The following is a 23,771-nucleotide window of genomic DNA, read 5'->3' as shown; positions in this document are numbered from 1 at the left end:
GCTGTCACCTGAATATCCCCAAGCTGCTCTAATGGGGATGTGTAGGGCAGATCGCACTGGCAGGCTCTGCCTGAATTCCTGACACAGAATTACGAGCTATTATAAGATGGTGGGGGTTTTAAGTCACAAATTTTGGGGGATAGTTCTGCAGACAGCTGAAATGCTTGATCTACCCTCCCCGCCCCCAAAGTTTGATACACTTAGAAACAAGATTCAGGGGTATGGGATTTTATCGCACTGATTCTGAACGTATGCTCACCTGAAAAAGAAATACAACAATCCAGAAAATAACTTAAACTTTAATTTTTTCTAGCTGACTTCTCAAAAACGGTGGCATGCTCAAGAGCTCTCTGTGGAGCGGCTTCTTGACCTCCTCCTCCTTTTTGGCCTTTTCCGTGAGGATGGTCACTTCTAGGAGCGTTTCCTGGTAAGGCTGGGCGATCGGATAGGCTGTGACCCGCTCGAATTCCTTCACTTCCTCCCTGTGCACCGGAGGCCTGCGGAGAGGGGGAGCCGGGGCAGAGAGCCCCCGAGCTCGGCTTTCACTTCTCTGCTCCATGAGCTGTCTCCCTCGAGTCATTCGGTCTTGATACCCCTTGATCTGTTCCTTGGCCCAGGACGCCCTGGGCTTTTTGGTCTTCATTTTGTGTGTTCTCTGGAGAGTGTCCGTCTTTTCATCCTTCCCTAGGGTTAATGTCTTGGGGAAGACCGTTAGGCTGCGCATCCTTTGAGAGAGGGGCTGACGCTTGCCTTCTCCGAGGCCTCTGGCCCGTTCGGCTCGGTATATATGTACCTCTCTATCTGGCCCAGCTCCCTCTCAGGCACTAAACAGTCCCATTTTTTAGCATCTCCTGTGTTTTCACTGTGCGGTCTCTCTCTCTCTATTTTAATTTCCCACCCCGGAACCATTTTGTATTTCCACGCCTCTCCCAGCACTATTTCTTGATGTCGTCGATAGTAATATGCCTCTGCTTTGGCAAACCGGAAGTCAAAAGACATGGCTTTGGGTGGATGAAGTGTTTCGTTCTCCTGTCGAAGCTTTTGGAGTAACAGTTTCCTCACTTGGGAAGAGTGGACGCCACCTAGGCTCTTGTCAGAGGGAAGCATTAGAAGTTTTTTAAGTCGGATGCCCTTTGTCACAGGCTCACAAGTGGCTAGCATTTCTGCCTGGCATTCCTGACACCGTGTCCCTGTCGGGGTCTCTTAGCTGTGTTCCCTGGCTTTCTCGCCAAACCTCCCACACACCCCTGCCCCCGAGCCCCCTCCCGGTTGAAGATTTTGCCTTAGACGACCTTGAGGAAACAGCAGCAGGCAGTCAGAAACACCTTCCTCTTCTTGTTGCCGGAACAACCACCGTGTGTCCATCCTGACTCTGCTTTCGTAATGGAAACATTGCCCCTTTGTCTATCAAAAGCCAAGTCTTCTGCATGCCCTTGTGAAGCTTCCAGAACTTCAGTTTGCAATCACCAAATTCCCTTCCCTGCTTCATCAAATGTTCCCCTGTACTGGATCACTCCGCATAAAAAAAGGTTCCAGTGTTGACATCATTTTTCGACAGAAAGGGAAGACTCTGCAACGCGTCCCACCTTGGCTCCCCTTCCTAGTGTGCCATGAAGCGGAAACCTATCCCCCCTCTCCACTGCCCCACCCCACAGTTTGCCCTTGACGCTTTTCACTTGGGTTTCCATCCCTCCGCCCTTCCCAGACTGTTGTCGTCTAGCTCATGAGGGATCTCCACAGTGACAAATTCAGCGGCCTCGTCTCTGTCCCGGTCATCTGTGACTTCAGCAGCATTTCACAGAGTGGACCACTCTTTCCTCTTTGAAATACTTTACTTTTCTCTGGCTTCCCGGCTGTGGCCAAGGGCATGTGACCAAGGCTATCCTGGACCTGCTAGAGAATTCCAGCCATTAGCTGAATATCCCCAGGTGACCGAATAGCCCTTCATTCTCCTCCTACCTCATGGCCGTGCCTTCCACCGCTTTGCTGGCTCTGTCTTTTAGAGGTAATGCAAGAAAATATAAGAGAAATTGTCACTTAAGATGAGCATAGTCTCATCTAGGCTTTTTTGGATGTGGACAGTCTCAATCACTCAACAAGGTGACCTACCACGGGCCAGAGACTGCTCTAGGCGGGGCCAGTAAGGGATGAGCAAGACAGTCCCACACGACACGGCCTTGCACTCGAATCTCCAGACCTAGATACTGTCTACTTAACACCTCCACTTGGCTCTAACTGCAAAGTGCTCCCTTCATTTTCCACCTTTCCAGTCCTGTCCCCGGTAGCTTCAGGATGCCCCCATCCTAGGGTGTTAGCCTGACTAGAGTTCCTGAATCCACACTCTCTCCCTCTGTCCCCAGCCCCATCAGACCACTCACACGGCAACCGGATTGATCTTTGTATCACATAAATCTCAGCACGTCACTTTTCTGCACAGAAACCTAGGATAGCGTCCTATCGATTTTAGGAGAAAATCCCATTCATAATCTGGCTCCTGACTCCCTCTTAGCTCGACTGCTTGCTTGCTCTGCTACATGTAGCCGCACTGGCTTCTCTGTTCCTCAAACCCTATTCTCTTTGCCATCTGGTATTTTCATATATTCTCTTATACTCCCAAACACACAATACAGCAGCTCTGACTATGGTACTTAACGTACGTAACGTTTAGGTTTTAGCTTAAATGTCACTTCCTCACTTTGCATGTAATTCTTTCAGATAAAATCCCATCTTTCATGACCCGTTATCACAATCTGTGGCTATCTGTTTAATGTCGAGGTCCCTCACTTGCTGAGGCCCCTCAAGGGCCCAAGCGATGTTTGCTTTGTTCAGCACTGCGGGTACTGAGTGAATCGAACCTAACTGACAAAGCACTCTTGCTTGCAACACTCAGGCCCTTTCTACCTTGAAGAAGAACTTTTTGTGATGGTATTTCTGGCTCCAAAGTTCACGGTAAACGTACTTCCTCACCTTTATCTTCTTTTCTAGTGGGGACTGGGAACCCCCTGCAATCCGAGGGTCCTGAGTGTTTTGGGCCCAGGCCAATCTGGAAGATTAAAAAGAGAGATCACACTAGGATTTGGAGAAAGGCGTCAGGAACCACGGCCCAGGTGTGCACTGAGGTACGGAGGATTTGGGACTCGCTTTCACACGTAGCAAGAGGCGTTTCTTGGTGCCGATAGGCAGGACTCTGGCTAACTTCTGTCTTTCCTCGAAGCAAGGAAGGAGTGCTCTCTGATAGAAGTATGAACAGAGATCCATACTGAGTTTGAGGTTCAGACTAACAAATACCTTTAACACTGAAGAGGGGAGGCTCAGTTGCGATTTCACATTCCACAAACCACTGTTGGTACAATTGTTGGTAGAACAAAGAACTTAGCTTTGATCAGAAAATAAGTTTTCAAAGCTGTAAGTCCCTTTTCAGTTACGCATAAAATTATAAATAGTGTAATTTAGAAGCTATCATTAATTCCCAGCAGCAGCTAACTGTAACATGTTTCAGGATTCTTGTCAAAGGCTTTTATTTTAGATAGATAATAAAACAATTGGATGGCGAGAAAGTTGGTTTTTTAATTTAATGCAGAAAAATACAGGCGAGACAGGGCGCCTTAAGTGTCGGTTGAGCGTCCAACTCTTGATTTCGGCTCAGGTCATGATCTCCCAGTTCGTGGGTTCAAGCCCTGCATCGGGTTCCGCACTGACAGTGTGGGACCTGCTTGGGGTTTCTCTCTCTCTTCCCCTCTCTCTGCCCTTCCCCTGTTCGCTCTCTTTCTCTCTCTCAAAAATAAATAAACATTTAAAAAAATTGAAAAAAAAAGAAGAATACAGCTGAGAAATCTGCACAGTCACATTGAGATATTCTGGAGAACTTTTTTTTTTATGTTTATTTTTGAGAAAGAGAGAGAGAGAGAGAGACAGCGTGTGAGCAGGGGAGGGGCAGAGAGAGACACAGAATCCAAAGCAGGCTATAGGCTCTGACCTGTCAGCACAGAGCCCCATGGGGGCTTGAGCTCAGAAACTGCGAGATTGTGACCCGAGCCAAAGACCGACGCTTAACCGACTGAGCCACCCAGGCGCCTGAGAACTCTTGTTTCTTAACCTGCTTAGTGAATAGGTTGTCTTTAGCAACCTGGGTTGTGAATATTCTGTTTCTCTGACTTCTCTTTGTAGCAAAAGAAGGATTTTATAACATTGACCGGTAAAAAACCAAACTAATTACTGTGTAAGTAAAGCTAATTTCTTAAACAGACTCCTATTTCTGCTTTCGTGTTTTTCTTTCCTAAGAGGTTCTTATGCATTATTTCCAAAGCAGCATATACTGGGCTCACTGTATACCGGGTGATGTGCTGGGACCTTAAATGGGTCCTTTCACTTGCCTCCCAAACAGTATGTGTGGGAGGCACTCATCACGTCTCACTGCAAAGACCTCTGAGGCCGAGAGAGGTCCAGTGACTTGTCACAGGTCCCGGGTCGGTTTCAGAGGCAGCAAGCATGCCTGCACGACTCCAGAGCGCATCATTTTCGTTCCTGCGCCACTCTCATTCCCAGATCAATGAACACTCTCCTGGCGTTTGCTCAGAGGGGAAGGAAGGAATACCTACTGTTTTCCGCACTCAGATCCAACCATTCTGAGTCTGTAACCAGAGGAGGGCGTGAGGGTGGGGTCTGCGCTGACACTTGGTCCTCCCTTAGGTTCCGCAGGGACCCTCCCCGCCCGGCGCCTGTGGTTACCCCTCCAGAAGCCTCGTGCCGTTTATCTGCCGTGTCCTTTGTTTTCGCCAGAGCCCGATCTATCCCCAGCTTTAGGAACAACATGCTTGCCCTTCACTCCCTTTCCTGGTCTCCAATCTCTTATTCTCTAGTCTGCAAAGTACTATTTTCCAGCTCTTTCAGACCCTCAGCCCCTTATTGTTGATCCCTCAGGATGCCGGGGGTGGATTTCTAGGGCAACCAGAGGCAGTCACAAGCTTTTGTATGTGTCATCACCATCCTAGATTGAGGCTACTGTGAAGTGGTACGTGGGGACACTGTCCGGCTGGCAGGGAATGAACTTCTGCGCGAGCTGGGCTGAATGGCCACAAAGTGGAAGGGGCTGGGCTTCAGAGACACAGGCAGCCTTGCTGCTGGAGGAAGCCCCTTCCAAGGCCAGGGGAGCGTCTTTGTCGTTTTTGTTTGGCTGGTGTTTTGCGGGGGTGGTGAATATGTATCCCCCAGGGAGGCGGAGGGCCTCGGGGCAGATCCTGCATGCACAGTTGTAGCTGGCAGAGGCTGGACTGTGCGGGTGGCCTGGTCATATGGTCTCACCATCCCTTAGCAGGTATGTCACTTGGCTAAACGTTGCTGCTGCTGTGGAGGTTTTGCGTTCTCATACTTTTTTTTTTTTTTTTTTTTAGTGAGAGAGAGGGCCCACACACGGGGGGTTAGGGGCAGAGGGAGAGAGAGACAGAATCTTAAGCAGGCTCCATGCCCAGCACGGATCCCAATGGGAGGCTTGATCCCACGACCCTGGGATCACGACCTGAGCCAAAATCAAGAGTCAGATGCTCAACCAACATTGAGCCAGACGGTGAACCAACACGCAACCACGACTGAGCCACCCGTGCGCCCCAAGCTGTAATACTCTTTCATCTACTTGTAATCACATATTATTTGTGTTTATAACTGGTCATTCTTAAAGGCTAGCAGGAAATACACAAATGTTAAAATAAAAACTAATGAAATGATTCTGCATATTCACTTCAAGATGCTTTTCACCATATATTTAAGCTGCAGATGGCCAAATACCGTCCTCGTTTTTTATACTTTTACAATTGAGATGTCTCTACTCAAAACGTGAAAGGAGAAAATATAGTGAATAACTACAACCTGTCTTCTGACTTAGTAAGAATAAAATCTGTGCCTTCCCCAATGTGCTGTTTATAGAGATGTGCTTGAAACCGCAGCCCCGAACTCATTCAGAAATGAAACGGTTATGGGGCGCCTGGGTGGCTCAGTCGGATATGCTTCCGCCTTTGGCTCAGGTCATGATCTCACGTTTGTGGGTTCGAGCCCCGTGTCTGACAGCTCAGAGCCTGGATCCTGCTTCGGATTCTGTGTCTCCCTCTCTCTCTGCCCCACCTCTGCTTGTGCTCTGCCTCTGTTTTTCTCTCTCTCTCAAAAATAAATAAACATTAAAAAAACTTTTTTTTTAAAGAAATTAAACACTTAGGAAAGTAAATGTGGGTATTTTATGCTTAAAAAAATAAAAGAATTTCAAACAGCAAGTCATGACTGTGATTTCTCTTCATGCCAAAACCCTGAACTCAATTTCAATCTGCATTTTAATATTCACCAGATACCATCTTAACACTGATAAAGTGTCATGTCCCTCGGATGTCAAACTCATGTGATATTAATTCAGCCAAAATTTGTATATGCCTGTGCCCTGACAGCTTTGCATATTCCACAAGTTCCCGGTATTCATGATGAGCCAGGCTGTGTGTGAATTGCTAAACGCTAATACCTTATTTACCCTCCTGTGGAAACAATATAGCCTCTTTAATGAGAAAGAAAAATATGCAATCCCCAATATCAGCCTCTTGTTAACTACGGAATCAGCTTAATTAAAACTTCTATAAAGACAACCATGTGGACCTAAAAGTACTCTTCATTTAAGTATTATGTTGTGAATTGTTTCTCTTTCCTGATAAGAGAAACGGGACGAAGACGACCAACCAGGGAGCTAAAGAACCTTTTTGAAACAGCAGATTGGTTTGGAACAAACCGTCAGCACCACTACACTTGGTCCTGACATAAACAAAAGGTAGCCTGAGTTGTGTCTTATCTCTGAGAAATACCAAAAGAAACGGACGTTTTGCAAAGAAGTATTTTATCATATACCTAAATTTTAATCCTTTGTCAAAAATCGTGAAATGTGTTTGAATAGTTATGAGAAGTCCTCGCTGGGGAAGGAGACGATAGTGGTTCCTGACCTGAAATTACTGTTAACCACTTCTCATGACACTGACCTTGAAACAAACTTCAGAGTGTCATCACAGACTAACTTCGAGCATCAGAAACCGCACCCCGCCCACTGACTCTATTTTGCAGGAGTTTGAAAACAGACTCAAATAAAAAATAAAAGTGTCCCTTCTAGTACCTAACATAACACTGATATTCCAACCACCCTATTCGGTAACATTATTATTCTGCCCATTTTCTATACGAGGAAACGTGGCTAAGAGAGTTAACGTGATGTGTTTGAGGCCACACGGTTGCCCAGAGGGGGACTGAAACTTGAACATGGATGTCTACAAGCAAACTTGTGGTCTTAGCACACGCCATGCCACCTGACCTTGGAAAATGGAAGGAGTGGAAACACAGCCCTCACCTTTGTGGAGCTCACAACCCAATGAGGGAGGCAAGAAATGTACATAGGTGCACATGTATGGTGTAGCAATACAAACGGGATGCATCGGTGTGGAGCAAAAACAGAGCAGGAGGCATTCATATGAGGTGGGACTGAATACAGGGGACCTGGAGGGGAGCATGTTCTAAGTAGAGTGGCAGAAACGTGGGGGATACTCCTGAGACCAACCAAGCAAGAGTGACTGTCAGTGGTTGTTAGAGGAAGTTGCACAGGCAGGATACCACACGTGGGTAGCAGCTAGAGCCGGAATATGGTGTAGAGGAATTACGCTGACTTCCCAAAACAAATAGACAACTATGAAATGTGGTTAATAGGAAAATGATTAAAAAGATGTGGCACCAGAGAAAAGATCCCCAAACCATAGGGCCTAGAAGCAGGCAAGTCGAGAATTGGGTTGGGCCAGTAGAGCGGTAAGAACTTGGTTCTAGACCAGCATTGTTCTACAAAAATAGAATGTGAGTCACAACTTTTCTAGGAGCTATGTTAAAAAATAAAAATAAAAAGAGGGGCGCCTGGGTGGCTCAGTTGGTTAAGCATCTGACTTTGGCTCAGGTCATGATCTCACGGTTTATGAATTCAAGCCCCACACAGAGCTCTCTGCTGTCAGCACAAAAGCCTGCTTCAGATCCTCTGTCCCCCTCTCTCTCTCTCTGCCCCTCCCCTGCTTGTTCTCTCTTTCTCTCTCTCAAAATAAACTTTAAACAATTTTTTTAAAAATAAAAAAAGTAAAAAGAAGCAAGGGAGATTAATTTTAGTGATATCCAAAATATTATCCATGAGATCCAAAATATTATCATCTCAACATGTCAATTAAAAATTTTTTACACTGCTCTTCTGTTTTTCATTAATAAACATTTTTTAAAAGCACCTATAGGTTTACAGAGATATCGATTAAAAATTACTGTCTTCAAGTTGCCCCCGTTATTTATATTTTATATTAGTGTGGTACACTTGGTACAATTGATGAACCAATATTGCCTCATTATTATTGTTAAAGTCCATAGCTTATGCTGAGTTTCACTCTTTGTGTTGTGCATTCCATGGATTTTAACAAATGTATAATGACAGGTGTCATCATCACTGCATCATACAGAATTGGGTCATTGCCCTAAAAATCCCATATGTTCCTAGCTATTTGCCCCCCCCCCCACCTTGCACCCTAAACTCCAGCAACCACTGATCTTTGTACTGTTTCATGGTGTTCCCATTTCCAGAATGCTGTAGAGTTGGCATCATACAGTATGGCTTTTTCATGCTGAAAAGGCTTTTTCAGTTTGGCTTATTTCACTTAGCAATATACTTTAAATGTTCCACCATGTCTTTTCATGGCTCAATAGTTCATTTCTTCTTATTGCTAAACAATAGTCCACCATTGGTTCATCTATTCACCTAATCAAGGACATCTTGCTGGCTTCAGGTTTTGACTATTATGAATAAAGCTACTATAAACCTTTATGTGCAGGTTTTTGTGTGGATATAAGCTCTCAACTCATTTAGTTATATACCAGTGATTACTGGATCATATGGTAAGAGTATGTTTAGTTTTATAAGAAACTGCAAAGCAATGGGGTGCCCGGGTGGCTCAGTTGGTTGGGTGACCGACTTCAGCTCAGGTCATGATCTTGCCGTTTGTGAGTTCGAGCCCCACGTCGGGCTCTGGTGCCGACAGCTCAGAGCCTGGAGCCTACTTCAGATTCTGTGTCTCCCCCTCTCTGTACCCCTCTCCTGCTCACGCTCTGTGTTTCTCTGTCTCTCAATAATAAATAAACGTTAAAAAAAAAAAAGAAAAAAAGAAACTGCCAAAGCATCTTCCAAAGTAGCCGTACATTCTGTGTCCCCACCAGCAATGAATGAGAGTTCCTGTTGCCCCACATCCTTGCTATTATTTAGTGTTGTCAGTGTTATGAATTTTAGCCATTCTAGGAGGTGTGAATGCTATCTTGTTATTATTTTAATTTGCAATTTGCTGACAACGTATGATGCTGAGAGTCTTATGAGCTTATTTGCCATCTGTTTATCTTTGGGAGGTATCTGTTCAGATCTTTTGCCCATTTTTTATTCGGTTGTTTGTTTTCTTGCTGAGAATTTTAAAATTGTGTGTGTGTGTGTGTGTGTGTGTGTGTGTGTGTGTGTGTGTGTGTGTTTAAATACCAGTCTTTTGGCAGAGACTATGATTTTCTCCCAGTCCATGGCTTGTCTTTTCATTCTTTTACCAGTGTCTTTTGCTGAGTACAAGTTTTTAATTCTAATTAAGTGCAACTTAATTTTTTTCATGGGCCATGTTTTAGGGTCCTATCTAAAGAGTCATCATTAAAACCAAGGTTGCCTTGATTTTCTCCTATGTTATTTTCTAGGGGTTTTTAGTTTCATGTTTTACATTTAGGCTTATGATCCATTTTGAGTTAATTTTTGTTGAAAGCATAAGGTCTGTGTCTAGATTATTTATTTTTGCATGTGGATGCCCAGTTCCAGCACCATTTGTTGAAAAGACTATCATTTCTTCATGGAGTTGCCTTTGCTCCTTTGTCAAAGATCAGTTAATGGTATTTGTGTGTGGGTCTATTTCTGGGCTTTCTACTCTGATTGATTTGTGTGTTCTTTCACCAATATCACACTGTCTTGATTACTGTAGCTTTATAATAAATCTTAAGTCTGGTAGAGTCAGCTCTCTGATTTTGTTTTCTCCTTTAACATTATTTGGGTTATTTTAAGTGTTTTGCCTCTCCATATGAATTTTGGAGTCAGATGGTTGATATCCTCAAAATAACTTCCTGGGACTTTTGTTGAGATTACATTGAACCTAAAGATCGAGTTGGGAAGAAACGACATCTTAACAATATTCATTTTCCTGTCAATGAACATGGATCATCTCTCTGTTTACTTAGATCTTCGATTTGTTCTGACGTTTTGTAATTTTCCTCTTATAGATCTTACACATATTTCGTTAGATTTATACCTTTTTTTTTGTGGTGCTAATATAAATGGTGTTGTGTATTTATTTTTTATTTTATTTTAAAGAGAGAGAGAGAGAGAGAGAGAGTGAGACAGCATATGAGCTGCTGAGAGGGGCAGAGGGAGAGAGACAGAGAATCTCAACTAGGCTTCACACTCAGCATGAAGCCCAACCCAAGGCTCAATCTCATGATCCTGGAATTGTGACCTGAGCTGAAATCAAGAGTCGGATGATCAAATGACTGAGTGACCCAGGCACTCCTTTTTAAAATTAAATAATCACTCAATTAATTTATTTATTTTATGGTGTTGTGTTTTTAATTTCAAATTCCAATTATTCCTTTCCGGTATGTAGAAAAGAGATTGGTTCTTATATATTAATCCTGAATCCTGCAACCTTACTATAATCGGTTATTAGTTCCAGGGGATTTTTATTGTTGTTGATTCGTTGGAATTTTCCATTTGGCCAATCATGTCATCTGTGCACAAAGGCAGTTTTATTCCTTTCTTCCCAATCTGTACCTTTTATTCCTTTCTTTGTTTATTTCATTAGCTAGGACTTCCAGCATAATGTTGAAGAGCTGTAGTGAGTGGGGATATCCTTACCTTATTCCTGATCTTATTGAGAAACCATCTAGTTTTTCACCATTGAATATGAAATATAAAAATATTAAATATAGTTGTATGGGTTTTTTTTGTAGATGTTCTTCCTCAAGTTGAAGAAGTTTCTCTTTATTCCTAGTGCTGAGAATTTTTATCATGAATAAATGTTGAGTTTTGTCAGATACCTTTTCTGCATCTATTGATATGATATGATTTTGTTTAACATGTTAATGACATGGATTACATTGTTTTTGAAAGGTATAAGAGTGTATAATTCTCTATATAGTTGAATTTGATTTACTAACATTTTGTTGAGGATTTTCACATGTATGTTCATTACAGACATGGTCTGTAGTTTTCTTGTAATGTCTTTGTCTCATTTTGTTATTAAGATAATGCTGGCCTCATAGAATGAATTAATAAATGCTGGTCTCATAAAATGAATTGCTTCTATTTTCTGGAAGAGACTATGGAGAGGTGATATAATTTCTTCCTTAAATGTTTTGTAGAATTCACCAATGAACCCAACCCAACCCTGGGGTTTTCTGTTTTCAAAGGTTTTTAATTAGTATTCCATTACTTTTGCTATAGGCCTAATCAGATTATCTATTTATTTTTGTGTGAGATTTGGTAGATTGCACCTTTCAAAGAATTGATTCATTTCCTTTAGGTTATCATATGTATGGACATAGAGTTGTTCAGCATATTCCTTTGTTAATACTTTTAATGTCCATGGGATAAGTAGTGATGGTCCTTCTTTCATTTCTGATATTGGTAATTTGTATTCTCATTTTGTCTGTCTTACTAGAGGTGTGTCAATTTTACCAACGTTTTAAAAGAACTAGTTTTTGGTTTTGTTGAAATTTCTCTATTGATTTCTTGTATTTTCATTTACTTTTGCTTTTTGTTTTTCTGCTTATTTTGGATTTGTCTCTTCTTTTTCTAGTTTCCTGAGATAGCTTAGATTTTTTTCTAGTATATATATCCAATGTTATAAATATCCTCTAAGCACTGCTTCTGCTCTCACAAACCTAGTAAGTTGTACAGTTGATTCTTGAATACACACCCACTTATTTGTGGATTTTGAGAAATATGTACTGTAAATGTATTTTCTCTTCTTTATGACTTTCTTAATAACATCTTTAGCTTACTTCATTTGTAAGAATATAGTAAATAATACATATAACACAAAAAATACGTGCTAATCAGCTGCTTAGGTTACTGATAAGGCTTCTGGTCAAGAGTAGGCTATTAGTAGCTATGTTTTTGGGAAGTCAAAATTTACATGTGGATTGTTGACTATGTGGGGTTTGGCACCCCTAACCCCAGCATTGTTCAAGGGTCATTTGTATTTTCATTTGGTTCAAAATATTTCTAAATTTCTTTTCAAACTTCTTTGACCCAAGTGTTGTTTAGAAGCATGTTGTTTAATCTTTGAATATTTTGGAATTCGCCAACTACTTTTCTGTTGTTGATTTCTACCTTAATTCCACTTTGGTCTGAAAGCATACTTTGTATGATTTCTATTCTTTGAAATTTGTGGCATAGCAGGTAGTCTATTTTGGTGACTGTTCCTTGTGAGCTTGAGTGTGTATTCTGCTGCTGTTGGATTAAGTATTCTATAGATGTCAGTTAGATCCAGTTGATTGATGGAGTTGTTGAGTTCAATCATGTCCTTATTGATCTTCTGCTTGTTGGATCTGTCAGTTACTGATATAGGGTGCTGAAGTCTCTATCATAGTGGATTCATCTAGTTCTTGCAATTCTGTTTTTACTTCACATAGTTTGCCCCTCTGTGCTAATTGTATACATGTTAAAAATTGTCTTCTTGGAGAATTGCCCAGTTTATCATTATGTAATGGTCCTCTTTATCCCTGACTTTCCTTGCTCTGAAATTTACTTTGCTGAAATTAATGTAGCTACTCCAGTTTTTGACTAGTGTTAACAATAGTATATCTTTATTCATCCCTTTACTTTTAATCTATCTTTGCTTTCACATTTCAAGTGTTTTTTTCGGTAGATAACATATAGTTGGGTCTTATTTTTTTTATGCAGTCTGACAGTCTTTTAATTGGTGTATTTAGACCATTGACATTTAAAGTAATTATTGATACGACTGGATTAATATCTACTATATTTGTTATTGTTTTCTATTCATTGCTCTTGTTCTTGGTTTCTTTGTTTCTTTCTTTCTGTCTTTTTCTTTTTTTTTAAATTTTTTTAAAGTTTTTTTTTTTTTTTTCAACGTTTATTTATTTTTGGGACAGAGAGAGACAGAGCATGAACGGGGGAGGGGCAGAGAGAGAGGGAGACACAGAATCGGAAACAGGCTCCAGGCTCTGAGCCATCAGCACAGAGCCTGACGCGGGGCTCGAACTCACGGACTGCGAGATCGTGACCTGGCTGAAGTCGGACGCTTAACCGACTGCACCACCCAGGCGCCCCATCTTTCTGTCTTTTTCTTTCTGTCCTCCAGTCTTTTCCTGCCTTCTCTGGTTTAAATTATTCATTTCATGATTCTATGTTTTTCTCCTCTCTCAGCATAGCACTTTTTTTTTCTTTTCTAAGTGGTTGTCCTTGAATTTGCATTATACACTTACAACTAATCCAACTTCTCTTTCAAAGAATACTACACCACTTCACAGGCAGTGCAAGTACCTTATACGAGTATTTCCAATTCCTCCCTCCCATCCATTCTAACATTGCTGTCACTCACTCAACTTACCCATAAACTTGTAAAATTACCCTATACAAGTTATTATTATTTTGAATTGCCTATTATCTGTTAGAGCAATTAAATTAAAAAAATTTTTTAATGTTTATTTATTTTTGAGAGAGTGACAGAATGCAAGAAGGGGAGGGGCAGAGAGAGAGGGAGACACAGAATCAGAGGCAGGCTCCAGGCTCTGAGCTATCAGCACAGAGCCTGACGCGGGCCTTGAACCCACAAACCGTGAGATCATGACCTATGCTGAAGTCAGATGCTCAACCAACAGAGCCACCCAGCAGCCCACAAGCAATTAAATTTTTAAAAATGAAACATTTGATTTTATCTCCATTTATTCCTTCTCCAAATGCTTTTTTTATGTGGATTGGTTTCTGAATTATTTTCCTTAAGAATCTTCTTTAACATTTCTTGCCAATCAGGTTTACTGGTGACAGACACCCTCCATTTTTGTTTGAGGAGCCTTTACAGGAATACTTCATTTTATTACACTTCACCTTACTGTGCTTTGCAGATACTGTGTTTTACCAACGGAAGATTTGTGGCAATCCTGCATCGTGCAAATTTGTTGGCAATACTTTTCCAATGATATTTTCTCACTTCATGTCTGTGTGTCACATTTTGGTAAATCTTGTGGTGTTTCAAATTTTTCATTATGATACTTATTATGGTGGTCCATGATCAGTGATTATGACTGGCTGAGAGCTCTGATGACGGTTAGCATTTTTAGTAATAAAGTATTTTAAATTAGTGTACTTTTTTTAGACATGATGCCATTGCACTTTAACTTTTACGTGCCAAAACATCCATTTGGCTTGCTTTATCATGGTACTTGCTTTACTGCAGTGGTCTGGAACTGAACCACAGCATCTCCAAGGTATGCCTGTACTTCTATTTCACTTTTGCAGAATAATTTCACTGCGCATAGAACTGTAGGTTGGCGTTTCCCCCCCACCCCAACACTTTAAGTGTTTCACTTCCCTCTCTTATTACATGCTTTCTAAAGAAAAGTCTGATGTAAATCTTATTTTGCTCTTCTATTAGCAAGGGTTTTCTTTCCTCTGGCTTTTTCAAGAGTTTTGTTGGTCTTTGATTTTCTGCATTAAAATAAATTTTTTTTAGTGTTTATTTATTTTTGAGAGTGAGAGAGAGACAGAGTGTGGGTGGGGGAGGGGCAGAGAGGGAGGGAGACACAGAATCCAAAGCAGGCTCCAGGCTTCAAACTGTCAGCACGGAGCCCAATAGGGGGCTTGAACTCACAAACTGCGAGATCATGACCTGAGCTGAAGTCAGACGCTTAACTGACTGAGCCACTCAGGCGCCCCTTCTTTTTTCAAGTTTATTTTTGAAAGAGAGAGTCTAGCACAAGCGGGGGAAGGGCAGAGAGAGAGGGAGACAGAATCCGAAGCAGGCTCCAGGCTCAGCTGTCTGCATAGAGCCTGATGCGGGGCTTGAACTCCTGAACGGTGGGATCATGACCTGAGTCAAAGTCAGATGCTTAACTGACTGAGCCACCCAGGTGCCCCTCCCCCACCCCTATTCTAAACAGTTTCTTTTATTAATTTTCACACTACCAAATTGGAAAGTACATTGGAGAGTACATGTCTGTACAGTGGAGGGAAATGTCCAATCTGAGGCCTCTTGACAGTGAGTGGCCCACAGAGGAAAGCATCTTCTAGGTGGCTACCATGCCAGCACCTGAGACCCCTGGTGTTCCTAGCCACCTCCTCCTAGAGTGCCCCTCTTCTCTGCCTCCGGTTATCTGTATTTTACTCTTTTTTCCCTGACTTTACTTAGGCCCCATCAACTCACTTTTTTTAGAAGAAAGAGGAATGTGTTCCACAATTCAAGAAACATGAATTGGGCCTAGCCCATGCAGATTCCTTGACATCATCAGGGCCTCCCTCTTCCACTCTGCAGGCTCACTTAGTGACATAAAAAACTTGGTGACATAAAAAAAAACATTAATGGGCTCACAGCTAGTGTTGCCAGCATTTCATTCCATTAAACAAGAAAATTAAAAGACAACTACCTATTGCTTGCAATTTCATACGTAAGGGAACATTCCAATAATGTCTTCTTCCCATGTCTCCCCACAAAAAGGGGGAGCTGGGGGCACCTGGGTGGCTCAGTTGGTTAAGCATCCAACTCTTGATTTCAGCTCAGGTCATGATCTCATGATTCATGAGATCAAGCCCCTTGTTGGGCTCTGCGTGGTCATCATGGAGCCTCGTTGGGATTCCCCCCGCTCCTCTCTCACTCACTGGTGCTCTTTCTCTCTCTCAAAATAAATAAACATTAAAAAAAGGGGGGGGGGACTGAAGCTGAAGTTATTTTTCTCACTTGGGCCTGGAAGATGAAAACTCATTTTCTCTTTCAGCAAAATAAAGACATCTAGGAACCACTGCCCTTGAGTCTTTGTTGATCTCTTTTTCACAATTTTATTTTTATCACCTTCCTCCCTCTGTTGCGGAAGTTCATCGAAAAGACATCGAAAACCCAGAATTGCTTCAGGTTCTGTGTCTCCCTCTCTCTTGGCCCCTCCCCTGATTGCGATCTCTCTCACTCTCAGAGATAAACGTTAAAATAAAGTGAAATTATGAAGCTTGGAGAAACAGGTAAACTTTGAAGGTCAGTTTCCACATTCTTGAACCCAACGTCTACTGTGCTGGATACACACTTGCTTAAGGTGAAGATGTTTCTTGGTAGCCCAGTGACCTACTACATTACTAAGCATCACTTGTGCCTACACAACGGGAAAAAACCCAAGGGATAGCGGTGTAGCATATAGGAGGTTCTTAGGGCCCCTCTGAGTTTCTCTAGTTCCTCCAACTCCTTAAACTTGAAGGTCCCTTGCTACCTATCAGCACCATTAAGACAGACCTCATTCATTTTGTCTATTACAGCAGATTTGGCTCTATTCACGGGCCTTTTCCAGCCGGGCTCTCATTTTGAAGTAAAGTCCGGTGGACAAAACAGAGAGCAGAATGCCATGCTCAGACAGAGAGCAGGAAGCCAGGAGGCTTCCTGCTTTTCTTATAGCCCTCTACCAATTGACTTCTGTCCCTTTGTCCCAACCTCATCCCAAGCAGGGAATGCCAGCCTCGAGCTACAATGCCAATGTCCTAGGTATATGTGATAACTCATTTAATCCTTCCAGTAACTTCACAACATAGGAAATGAAGACCAGAGTAAATAACCTCTCAAGATCTTACAACTAGTAACAGACATAAGAGGGTATACGTGGAGGGCAGGGACAGACCAAAGGAAGAGGTAGGCCATTCCAGGTTGGTAGGTGGCAGTTTTAATAAGTAAAGGGAACTTACATATGAGGCTTGCTTGGGCAGCAGCAGGAAGAATGGATCCACACACCCACCTACCATATCTAAAAAGTCTGTATAGAGAGAGGCCTTAATTGGGTTCAGCCGAGAATACTGTGCAGGTGCTCTCATCATTATCTCAAGGCTATAACCTCGAAGCAGCCCCTGGACGTGTGAAAGGCAAGTGGGAACCAAGGAGGAGAACAGGTGAGGCACCTCCAATCACCTGGGTCCAGCTCACAGGTCAAGAACCGGGAGATCACGACCTGAATGCAAGTTGGCCGCTTAAGCCCTACGGATACACCCAGGCGCCCCACGATTTCACTTTTCAAAACACTACAAAAAGATAATGTTTTATTGTTGACTAGGAAAACTGTACAGACAGGCTTAAATTATCTGTGCACATAAATATTATGGAAAATTACCTTGTTGGAGGTACTCATTTTTATACTTTGCCCCAGACTGTTACAGCATCCTCTTAAAATAGGGGTTGCAAATTGGAAGTCCACGGGCTGAATTCAATCTACATAAATGTTTTGGTTGCCCTGCACAGTTAAGAAAAGCTTTTAAAATAATACCTAAAAAAATCTAGATTTGTCAGTTTCTCTTTAAAAGTTATAGGCAATGGGCTGATAGCAGCACAAGGCACATACTGGCTCTGGCAGTTGTTTGCTTTAAAAACATTAAGTGTCTTCAATTCACCCACGACAGCTATTCACAGAACACCTGCGAGTATACTTGTTCTATTTTGGCACTTAAGTGAGTACGTGCTCGTTTGGAAGCTGGAGTTGGCTACCCATATGGTGGTCAGGGCGGCCCGAGACGGTAACTTTTAAACTGAGACCTGCAGGAAATGACTGAGTCACAACCTCCGGCCCTCAGTTTCCCCATCTGTAAAACGGAGCTGAAGATGCGCGGTTGTAGGAATGCTTGGCGAGGAATTATGCAAAGATCCGGCCCTAAGTCGGGGCTCGAGGGGCACGACTACCACTTTCGCTAACATCTCCGGAGACCCCGGCCCCAACACGGACCGGGACCCCGAAGAGGCGTTAGGGGCGCGGGTCGGGGCGCTGGGACGCAACCGCCAGACCTCGTCCTCCACTCCTCCCCGCCGCGGGCCCCCGCGCTCCGCCGAGGTCGGCCCCGGGGCGCCGAGAGGCGTGGCCGGCCTCGGCGGACCCTGGAGGCGGCCATGGCCTCGGTGGTGGAGTACAAGGGGCTCAAGGCCGGCTACCACTGCGGCTACTGCGGCTCCGAGGAGGGCAAGGTGTCCTGCGGTGAGTGTCCCCACGGACGGGGCTGGCGTGGCCGCCTGGCGTCCAATCCCCGCACCGCCCGCCGCGCCCCGCGCCAGTCCCCGGCCCGGGAGCGCACAGGCCCGGCGCCCCAATTCCCGCGTCCCTCTCCCACTCGTTTTTTCCCAGACTGTTTCCCTTCGCGCTCCTCTCTCCTCCTCACCCTCACCGAAGATGGCGGTCCAGGTCGGAGAAGGAACGGAAATAGCGGACGGCTGCCCTCGGTCAAGATGGCGCGGGCGGCGTCAGCGTGCGGGGTTCCCGGGGAACCTGGCCTGCGGGCGCCCGAGCAGCTTCGCGCGCGCCTCGGGGACTCCCGAGCGGCGCGCGGCATTGTGGGGTGGCGGCGGCGGGGCTGGGTCGAGCGGCGTCGCGCTTGGAGGGCCGGGGCCATGGCTTCCTGGGCAGCTCTTTCGCCCAGCATCGTGGAGTATTTCGAGGGCGAGGACTCCTACCGCTGCGGCTATTGCAAGAATGAGTCGGGCAGTCGCTCCAACGGTGAGCGGGCCGGCGGGTGGGGGAGGGCGTCGCGGCCTCGGGTTTCCGCGGCCGGCCGACCGGCTGGCGGCCTCGGGGGTGGGGGGTCTCGGCGCTCTCGGCCCCCAGGGACGCGCGGCGGCGGGAGCCCCCGGCCAGATCCTGTCTCGAGGAGGGTGTTGCGGAACGCTGCTCGCCGGGGAGGGCCGTAGCTGTCACAATTAAAAACGAATCTCCGCTCTGATTCATCAGGGAAGCATCTGGGTGCTTAGCCTTCACACAGGTGGTCGGAAGTGCGGGATGATGATGGTCTCGCCGCAGTCCAAAGTGTGGAAACAGGTGTCCGTCATCCACCAGTAGGACAGGGTTAAATATGTGACAGCAAGCAAGCCATGCCGGGGAGCGTTGCCGAGTGGTCAGTTCCGCCGGGGCGGGCCTCTGAGTGCTGATGCTGCTGTGGGATCATCCCCGGTTTGAAGTGCAGAATGCGGCGTGTCGGGTGGGCTGTTTGTGTACAGGGAGACGTGTGTGCATACGTGGGCGGGGGCATCTGGATAAAATGCGTCTGGAGACGCCGGTGACGGACCGTAGACGCTGCTGGCAAGGGAGCCTGTTTGTGTTAATGCGTTTGAAAATTTTACCAGGTGCTTGTTCATATGCCTTATCGTTCCTCCACCCACCCCCAGAACAACAAAGCCAGCTCACAGTTTTGTTTTGTTTTTTCTTTTTTCCCCATCATGGTTCAGGTTTCTTCCGGAAGATTTGTTTGTAAACAAAAACAATATGCTTATATTACCTGCTGTGTCGTGCATTGGCAAACATAGGATCTTTTATTTTAAGAAATAGTGCGTCATGGTGGGAAATGGGATAGCTATGAAGATATACATTTAGGTAGTTTCCGTTAAAAATATGTATAAATGTCCTACAGCAGGGCAATGATGTGGACGATTATGGTGTGTCCGTTTACTCATTAGTTGAAATTGTTCATTAGATGCTTGTGGGTAAGAGGAAGTAGAATGTAATATAATGCAATCATTTGGAGTGATGGTTATGAAGAGCTAAGCAGAAAAATGTTTAGAACGTAGGGTTAGACGGAGAAAAACAGGATGCAAATGACATGTGTGACAGGATCTCTGTGAGGATGAAAACACAGGGAGAAACACACCAAATGGTGGCAGTGATTGCTTTCGGGTTTTAGAGATTTCCTCCTCATCTTTTTCAGAATTTGGTATTCTGACTATACTATGTGTGTAATAAGCACTTTATATTGTGTGTTTAAAATTAACATATTCATAGATTATTCATTATTTTCCCAGTAACTTTAATAAGAGGAAGTTGATTAATATACATGTCCTTTGTTTAAAGTTCTGTGGAAGAAATCAGTTTTCAGCCTTTTCACCTAAAGAGACACCTGTAAATTTCCATCGTATTTATTTTAGTTCTGATGATAATCTTTACTATAGGGCATAGCACCTATTAAGTAGGTTTTGTTATTCCTATTTTTATAGATGATGAAATTGGGGCTCATAAAGTAATTCAGTGTTAATGAGCACCTGCAAGGCTTCTGGACATTTCTGTTTCTTAATACAACCTGTGCTATCAAGCGTACCTCTGTCTTTGCATACTTCTTTTTAAAATATTTTTTTAATATTATTTTTGAGAGCGACAGAGACAGAGTGCAAGCAGGGGAGGAGGGGGGGTGGACAACACAGATTCTGAAGCAGGCTCCAGGCTGTCAGCACAGAGCCCGATGTGGGGCTCAAACCCACGAATCGTGAGATCGTGACCTGAGCCAAAGTCGGACGCTCAACCAACTGAGCCACCCAGGCACCCCTGTCTTTACATACTTCTGATGCAGTTTGCTGTTTACGAGAGAAACATTTATTTTTCTATTAACATTAATTCAGATATACCTTTTAATGTTTTTTCATGGTTGCATCATTAATTATTCCATCATACTGATAATGTCCTCTGTAATCACTTTTTTGTTCCTGGGCATTTCGATTGCTTTCAGTTTTTATACTTAAAAGGAATACTGCTGTATACTTTTGTTCTATTTTCAACATCCAAGACTATGCTAAAAACATAACAATGAGAATTAAATGCATAAGAAAACATTTGCTTTCCAATTCTTTGGAGGGGACCAGCTTATTAAATTATCGGGGATATTATTATGGTTAAAGGTGTTGTGTAATCTGATCTCAGGGAGGACCTTAAATTACGATGTCAAAGAGACTATAGAGTAATTCGGAATTAAATGTAATCACTTTGATTTGTTTGATTTTTAAGATTAAGGTAAATAATTTTTTTCATTTGTTGTGTGTGATGTCACATAGTGTGAAGTATGTGCAAACTTTCATTTTTTCAGTGTGAGCTAGATTTTTTTTTTTTGCTTCAGTATTCACATTTAGAAAATGCTTTGAATTAAAAAAAAAAGTTCAACCTGCTATGATTAACTTGGTACATGGCACTTACTTTTTCAGGCATGTGGGCACACTCCATGACCGTACAGGATTATCAGGATCTCATAGACCGAGGATGGCGGAGGTAAAGCTCCTTCATACAAAAATGCTTCTCTTATTACTCAGGTTCTTCTTATAACTAGAAAATGTTGTTTGCCTGTGAAATGTTTTCCTGTTGTTGGAAAAAGATTTAAGACATTTTTTTTTAAATGTTTATTCGTTTTTGAGAGAGGGAAAGACAGAGTGTGAGTGGGGGAGGAGCAGAGAGCGAGGGAGACACAGAATCCAAAGCGGGCTCTGGGCTCTGAGCTGTCAGCACAGGGCCCGATGTGGGGCTCCAACTCACGAGCCGTGAGATCATGACCCGAGCCGAAGTCGGACGCTTAACCAACTGAGCCACCCAGGTGCCCCAAGACGTTTTTAAATTATATTTCTTTATGTAGTGATTCCGCTGTCTCTTCTTTTAAAGGCATTTATTAGGAGCACCTGGGTAGCTCAGTCCATTAAGCATCCGACTCTTGATTTTGGCTCAGGTCATGATCTTACAGTTGTGGGATTGAGTCCTGTGTCAGGCTTTGCACAGTCAGCGAGGAGCCTCCTTGGAATTCTCTCTCTCCCTCTTTCTGCCCCTCCCCCTGGTGCACGTGCTCTCTTTCTCTCCAAAATAAACAAACATTAAAGAAAGATGTTCATTAGGAGAACTTCAAGCCTACATAAATGTAGAGAGTATGTTCTAATGAACTTGATGTAGCTATCAGCAGGCTTCGGCAGTTGTTAACGTTTGTTTTGCCAGTCTTGTTTCGTCAACTCTCCTTGCTCCCTGTGGTGGTGTGAATGTTCGTGTGTCATCCCTCACAACCCCCAAGTACATCTTTTCAATCCTAACCCCCGATATGATGGTATTGGGAAGTGGGCCTTTGGGAGGTGATTAGGTCAGAGGGTGGGACCCTCACAAATGGGATTTGTGCCCTTGTAAAAGAGACCCCAGAGAGTTCCCTTTCTTGCCCCTTCTGCCATGTGAGGTTACAACAAATATATGAACCGGGAAGCTTGTCTTCATCAGACATTAAATATGCCAACACCCTTGATCTTGGACTTCCCAACCTCCAGAACTATGAGGAATACGTTGTTGTGTTTTTAAGCAACTCCCTCTGTGGTATATTGTTATAGCAGCTTGAACCAGCTAAGGTGCTCCCTCCTCCTCCACAAAATAATTTAAAGCAATTTAGGTATCCTGTCAATACACCTATAATAGACACGTTTCTAAGAGAGGATTCTTGTTTCCTTTTTAATGTATTTATAATACCGTTATCATACTTCACAAAATTAATAATTCCTTGATGTCATCTGTTACTTAGTTTTGATTAGGTTTTTACTAGTCTCAAAAATGCCCCTTTTTTATAGTTGGTTTATTTGAATCAGAATTCCATTAAGGTTTACACATTGCCTTTGACGGCTAAGATTTTTTGGTAATTATTTTTATATAGATAATTTTAGAGTATATAAAGTTTTTTGTGTAAATATAAGCAGTGTTAAGGGCCTTGTGCCAATACTACCCAAAAGATATGGGATTGAGTGCAACAAATGAAACTTCATAGCTTTCTTTAAACTTAATCATGAGACCCAGAAAGAAGATCTGGGTCAGATGTTGAAGGATTTTGTATGCCATGATGAAGCACTTCTCTTTTTTTTTAAGGTGGAAGGGGAGCCATTGAAAGCTTTTATGTCAGAAGTGTGATGGAATTTGTGCTTTGGGAAACGACCATTCAGATCGTAGAGAGGTATTTGAGGGGGTGGTTCTTGAAGGCAGAAAGACCGGTTCTAAAGATCACTGTAGGGTCCAGATAGGAAATCGTCATCTCACGATGATGCCGTCATCATCAGTGGCTGTAGGTTAGAAGATAGACAAAAGGGGATGGATACAAGGTACAGTTTAGAAGTAGAAAGCTTACTGACGGGATATAGAGGTGCCTTAAAGGGAGGAACTGGAGATGACTCCCAGGTTTCTGGCTCAGGAACCGAACCCATGTATGTTTGCTTGGATGGCTGTAACAAAATACCGCTGACTGGGTGTCTTAAACAACAGGAATCCGTATTCTCACAGTACTGGAGGCTGAAATTTCCAAAACCCAGGTGTCTTCGGCTTTCTTTCTTTTCTGGAGACCCTTCCTTGGCTTGTACATTGCTGCCTTCTTGCTGTGGCCTCATGGGGCCCTTTCTCTTTGCCTGTATGTCCCTGGTGCCTGGTGTCTCTTTGTGTGCCCAGTTTCTTTTTCTGATATGCACACCATTCAGATTGGATTAGGGCTTATGTTAACTGTCATTTTAACTTAATCACCTCTTTAAAGGCCTTCTCTCCAAATATAGTCCCATTCTGAGGTAGTGGGGGTAGGGCTTCAAAATATGAATTTTGAGGGGACAGAATTCAGTCCATAATGTCATGGTTCTGCCATTAACCAAGATCCAGAAGGCCTTGAAAGGATCGGGTTAATTTTGGGCTTCGTGGCCCTAGTGCACGTGGAACCCTCAAGT

The 23,771-nt window shown here is 43.5% G+C and overlaps 2 protein-coding genes across 9 annotated transcripts in view; one reads left to right on the top strand and one right to left on the bottom strand.

The window, feature by feature from the left end:
• Positions 1-281: 281 nt before the first annotated feature.
• Positions 282-5,664, bottom strand: LOC147576206 (uncharacterized). Its single transcript, XM_086681050.1, is given in 4 exon segments — positions 282-790; positions 793-1,089; positions 2,968-3,043; positions 4,595-5,664. Coding segments are annotated over 4 exon segments (1,089 nt in total). The 5' UTR covers positions 4,813-5,664; the 3' UTR covers positions 282-292.
• Positions 5,665-18,131: 12,467 nt separating this feature from the next.
• Positions 18,132-23,771, top strand: part of ATE1 (arginyltransferase 1) — a 160,701-nt gene continuing 155,061 nt past the window's right edge. For 3 of the 8 annotated variants that reach the window (XR_015241889.1, XM_086681045.1, XM_086681043.1), the window contains exons 1-2: positions 18,613-18,798; positions 21,261-21,324. Coding sequence is in view for 7 of the 8 variants with exons in the window: in XM_086681045.1 (XP_086537171.1) it covers positions 18,693-18,798; positions 21,261-21,324 (170 nt within the window). In the remaining variant the exon portion in view is untranslated. Of the gene's footprint in view, positions 18,283-18,612; positions 18,799-21,260; positions 21,325-23,771 lie in introns of those variants that run through there. The other 5 variants (XM_025918035.2, XM_086681047.1, XM_025918034.2 and 2 more) reach the window with 3 other exon arrangements.

The sequence above is a fragment of the Puma concolor genome, chromosome D2, assembly GCF_028749965.1.
Source record: "Puma concolor isolate L17-30 chromosome D2, mPumCon1.1.hap2, whole genome shotgun sequence".
In the NCBI taxonomy this organism is placed as follows: domain Eukaryota; kingdom Metazoa; phylum Chordata; class Mammalia; order Carnivora; family Felidae; genus Puma; species Puma concolor.
This window is presented reverse-complemented; position numbering and strand designations above follow the sequence as displayed.